Here is a 5,803-nt window from a genome sequence, read left to right as displayed (position 1 = left end):
GCTACACCCGTACTAGTTTGGAGACAGCACATTTAAGATAAAACATATAATGCTCTTGTAAAAGAGAAATGACAGTCAACTCTTTCTTCCAATAAATGAGAATAAAAAATATACTATGTGAGAAAAAAAAATTTGCTTTGCCACAGTTATCCACACTTAACTACAATGCTTACACCTGGAAGCCATGTGAGCATGCTAAGTTTCTTCAGTTGTGTCCAACTGTTTGTGACTCTATGGATCGTAGTCCGCCAGGCTCCTCTGTCCATGGGATTCTCCAGGCAAGAATACTGGAGTGGGTTGCCATGCCCTCTTCCAGAGGACTTTCCCAACCAGATCGAACCCAGGTCTCCCACATTGCAGGTGGATTCTTTACCATCTGGGCCACGAGGGAAGCCCAGGGAACTTGATTGCATGTTTATCTAATTTTAAAGAGCAAATATTTACTGGATCATGAACTGTTATTACTAAGATATTGTGTTTGGTAATCTGATAAACATGCAAATGAGTAAAACATAGTTTTAGCCTGCTAGGAATTTGTAATCTACTGATAAAGACTCAGTTGTTATATAATGGGGGGAAAAATATCACTGAGGCTAATGTTTCCTGAAAATACAAGATTAAAAAGAACTAGCTTGGGTTCCAGACGAACGTGTGGACCCAGTCTGGGCCAGGCTGTGTGTACTGCTGACAGTTCCCCACCAGCCCACTAGGTAGGAGAGACGACTGAGGAAAGCTGCTGTAACAGAGACTTGCCGAAGAGGCCCAGGCCCAGAACCAAGAATGGAGGAAAATATGAAGTTTGCTACAGTGGAAGACACCGTAGAGTATCGCCTGTTCCTGATACCAGATAAACGAGGGGACCCAGCACAACACAGAGAGATCCTTCAAAAGTACATTGAGAGGATAATGACCCAGTTTGCACCTATACTGGTCCCCTATATCTGGCAGAATCAGCCATTCAATCTCAAATATAAACCTGGGAAAGGAGATGTTCCTGCTCATATATTTGGCATGACAAAGTTTGGGGATAACATTGAGGATGAATGGTTTATTGTTTATATAGTGAAGCAAATTACAAAAGAATTTCCAGAGTTAGTAGCAAGGATTGAAGACAATGACGGTGAATTCTTGTTAATAGAAGCTGCTGACTTTCTCCCTAAATGGTTGGATCCTGATAATAGTGCCAACAGGGTATTTTTCCACCAAGGGGAGTTGTGCATTATTCCTGCACCAAAGAAATCTGGAACAGTATCCTGGTTACCTACCACACCCCCAACAATCTCACAAGCACTGAGTATAATCTCAACACACCCAGAAAAAATTCTGGCTTCAGAATCTGTACAAGCTGCTGTGAATAGACGCATCAGAGGGTACCCAGAAAAAATTAAAGCCTCCCTTCATCAAGCACACTGCTTCCTCCCAGCTGGCATTGCAGCAGTGCTGAAGCAGCACCCCAGACTGGTGGCTGCAGGAGTCCAGGCATTTTACCTCCGGGACCCCATTGACCTGCGGGCCTGTCGTGTTTTCAAGACATTCTTGCCTGAAACACGAATAATGACATCGGTCACTTTCACTAAATGTCTGTATGCACAGTTGGTGCAACAAAGGTTTGTGCCAGACCGGCGGAGTGGATACCAGCTGCCTCCTCCATGTCATCCCCAGTACCGAGCCCATGAATTGGGCATGAAGTTGGCTCATGGATTTGAGATCTTATGTTCCAAATGTAGCCCACATTTTTCTGACTCCAAAAAATCCCTTGTGACTACATCACCACTCTGGGCTGGCTTCCTTGAAAGTCTGAAAAAGAATGATTACTTTAAGGGACTGATGGAAGGTTCTGTTCAGTACCAAGAAAGGCTAGAAATGGCCAAGAACTACTTCCAGCTCTCTGTAAATCGGCCAGAAAGCTCTCATGCTATGAGCCCAGGTGAAGAAATCTTAACATTATTGCAGACAATACCATTTGATATAGAAGAGCTTAAGAAAGAGGAAGCTCATCTTCCTCCAGAAGATGATGAACGGTGGTTAGATCTCTCACCAGATCAACTGGACCAGCTGCTGCAGGAAGCTGCTGGCAAAAAAGAGCCAGAGTCCATTTCCAAGGGGCAGGAGGAGAACTATGACTTAACTCAAGTCTCAGAGAGCATGAAAGCTTTCATATCCAAAGTCTCAACCCACAAAGGAGCAGAGCTGCCTCGAGAACCTTCTGAGGCTCCAATCACTTTTGATGCAGATTCTTTTCTTAATTATTTTGATAAGATTTTAGGTTCAAAGTCCCATGAGTCAGACTCTGATGATCTGGATGAGGAAGACTCTGAATGTTTAGACAGTGATGATGACTTGGATCTTGAAACACAGGAGCCTGGAGAAGAAGCATCTGTCAAAGGGACTCTGGATGATCTCAAGTCATACATGGCCCAGATGGACCAGGAACTAGCACATACCAGCATTGCCAAAAGTTTCACCACCCAGAAGCAAATGGAACCTCTATCCCAGACTACCAATGACAATTCAGAGGAGGAAGATTCTGGCACAGGAGGATCTATTATGACGCCAGTGGATGTAGACCTGAACCTGGTTTCAAACATATTAGAGTCCTATAGTTCCCAAGCTGGACTAGCAGGACCTGCTTCCAATCTTTTACAAAGCTTGGGTGTGCAGCTGCCTGACAATGCTGATCACAGACCCACAAGTAAGCCAACGAAAGATTAGCAAGCCAACCAAGCCTCTCTTTTTTCTTCTTGAATAAATATTGAGTCTGACTATGCTCAAAAAAAAAAAAAAAAGAACTAGCTTAATGCAGCTCATGTGAAGGCAGTGTTGTCAGATTTAACATATAAAATCATAATATAAGTGTCCAGTCAAATTTAAAATTTCAGAGAAACAACAAATGTTTTAAGTACTAGTATGTTTCATGGGGTAGCCTAGTGGCTCAACTGTAAAACAAAACAAAACAAAACAAAAAACTGCCTACAATGCTTGGTGGAGGTAGGGAAGGGGAGGGTTTGATCCCTTGGTTGGGAAAACCCCTGGAGGAGAGCGAGGCAACCCACTCCAGTATTCTTGCCTGGAGAATTCCAAGAACAGAGAAGCCTGAAGGGAAACAGTTTATGAGGTGTCAAAGAGCTGGACATGACTGAAGAGACTTAGCACCTCACACATGCATATTTCATGGGCTATAACATGGACGAGACTTATTTTTTTTGAATTAATACATTTTACAAAGTAAAAAAAGAAAAGAAAGTGATCTGTAAGTAATTTTTACAGTTCTTGCCAAAGGTGTATAAGTTACTTCAACCCATGTTCATTGAGTCAGTGATACCATCAAAACAGGAAGCTGTGGTACATATACACCATGGAATATTACTCAGCCATTAAAAAGAATTCATTTGAATCAGTTCTAATAAGACGGATGAAACTGGAGGCCATTATACAGAGTGAAGTAAGCCAGAAAGATAAAGAACATTACAGCATACTAACACATATATATGGAATTTAGAAAGATGGTAATGATAACCCTATATGCAAAACAGAAAAAGAGACACAGATGTACAGAACAGACTTTTGAACTCTGTGGGAGAAGGTGAGGGTGGGATGTTGCGAAAGAACAGCATGTATATTATCTATGGTGAAACAGATCACCAGCCCAGGTGGGATGCATGAGACAAGTGCTCGGGCCTGGTGCACTGGGAAGACCCAGAGGAATCGGGTGGAGAGGGAGGTGGGAGGGGGGATTGGGATGGGGAATACGTGTAACTCTATGGCTGATTCATATCAATGTATGACAAAACCCACTGAAATGTTGTGAAGTAATTAGCCTCCAACTAAAAAAAAAAAATAAAAAAATAAAAAAAATTCTCCTCTTGCTTTTATCAAAATTACATAGATTACTTTACAAATGATATATGAATTCCCAGAAATTATTTCTTGTGAAATTATTAAGATGTTGAATACTTGTTACATTTTAATAAATTTAATGTGTATTTCAAAATTAACTTTGGATAAATTTAGTAAAATTAAAAATTTTCAGATTTAACCTTGAATTCCATTTATCTAAAATTTAAGTTAATTTCATCTGGCAATATAACAAATTTTGTTCTGTGAAATAACTTTGAAAGAAAAACAAAAGTGTAACAAATCTACTGCAAGTGTAGCAATGTACATTTATTTTTAAGTAGAGATGCTCAGGAAAACAAATTGAAAAAAAAATTAACTTATGGAAAGCAGTTATATCACCTTCTGTGAGACAGGTGTAATCCAAAATCTTGGGTCATTTCTTGAGTGTGCATTTCTTAGGTTGCTTCTCTTGATTGTGTTATCCCTATGGCAGGCAGCTGACATTCTTCTAATTAGTTCAAAGGTAATAGCATTATTTCTTTAAAAGATGATTGTGAGAATAGAAATGTCATTTTAGAAAGTTAAACAGAGAAAAGTAGCTGCATATACCTATTCTGTCATGAACTATTAAAGTGAACCAATCACCATAGAATTTGATCAATTTTAAGTAGATGGCATCTGTCTATGCACATCATTCCTTCTAAAATGTAAAACTGATACCACTTTAATGTATCAGTTTTCTCAGTTCAGTTCAGTTCAGTTGCTCAGTCATGTCCAACTCTTTGCGACCCCATGAATCATGGCACGCCAGGCTTCCCTGTCCATCACCAACTCCCGGAGTTTACTCAAACTCATGCCCATTGAGTCGGTCATGCCATCCAGCCATCTCATCCTCTGTCGTCCCCTTCTCCTCCTGCCGCCAATCCCTCCCAGCATCAGGGTCTTTTCCAATGAGTCAACTCTTCACATGAGGTGGCCAAAGTATTGGAGTTTCAGCTTCAGCCTCATTCCTTCCAAGGAACACCCAGGACTAATCTCCTTTAGGATGGACTGGTTGGATATCCTTGCAGTCCAAGGGGCTCTCAAGAGTCTTCTCCAACACCACAGTTCAAAAGCATCAATTCTTCAACGCTCAGCATTTTTCACAGTCCCACTCTCACATCCATACATGACCACTGGAAAAACCATAGCCTTGACTACATGGACACTTATTGGCAAAATAATGTCTCAAGATGAACTCAAAACTCAGTATCATATTTTTTATCAAATGGCAACACACCCTGGTCTCTTCTTGAAAGCCATTCCTTAACATCTTTTTTTATAAACAATGGACAAACTACAGTGCCTTGAATGTACATATCATGATGCTTCTAACTTTACTTGGAATTTCCTTTCACCATTTCTTCATATTTGTACCAAACTCTTATTAAATCTTCAAGACAGTATCCAGAGTTTGCTTTCATGCATCTGTCTAGTCAGCCACTCATTCAGCAAATACTAAGAGCATTCTTTGGCTGTGTGAATCACAACAAACTGTGGAAAATTCTTCAAGAGATGGAAATACCAGACCACCTGACCTGCCTCATGAGAAATCTGTATGCAGGTCAAGAAGCAATAGTTAGAACTAGACATGGAACAACAGACTCGTTCCAAATTGGGAAAGGAGTATGTCAAGGCTGTTTATTGTTACCCTGCTTATTTAACTTATATGCAGAGTACATCATGAGATTGCTGGGCTGGATGAAGCACACGCTGGAATCAAGATTGCTGGGAAAAATATCAATAACCTCAGATATTCAAATAAAACCACCCTTATGGCAGAAAGCGAAGAGGAACTAAAGAGTCTCTTGATGAAAGTGAAAGAGGAAAGTAAAAAAATTGGCTTAAAACTCATCATTCAGAAAACTAAGATCATAGCATCTGGCCCGATCACTTCGTGACAAATAAATGGGGAAACAATGGAAAC

At 40.5% G+C, this 5,803-nt stretch overlaps 1 protein-coding gene across 1 annotated transcript; it reads left to right on the top strand.

The window, feature by feature from the left end:
* The first annotated feature begins 641 nt into the window (after window positions 1-641).
* LOC122683884 (protein ecdysoneless homolog) lies at window positions 642-2,736 on the top strand. The gene has a single exon (XM_043887798.1). The coding sequence runs from the start codon at window positions 781-783 to the stop codon at window positions 2,710-2,712; it is 1,932 nt and encodes a 643-aa protein (XP_043743733.1). The 5' UTR covers window positions 642-780; the 3' UTR covers window positions 2,713-2,736.
* The last annotated feature ends 3,067 nt before the right edge of the window (window positions 2,737-5,803 follow it).

Source organism: Cervus elaphus, chromosome 25 (assembly GCF_910594005.1).
Source record: "Cervus elaphus chromosome 25, mCerEla1.1, whole genome shotgun sequence".
Taxonomy (NCBI): Eukaryota; Metazoa; Chordata; class Mammalia; order Artiodactyla; family Cervidae; genus Cervus; species Cervus elaphus.
The sequence above is the reverse complement of the archived record's forward strand: the minus strand, read 5'-3'. Positions and strand labels throughout refer to the sequence as shown.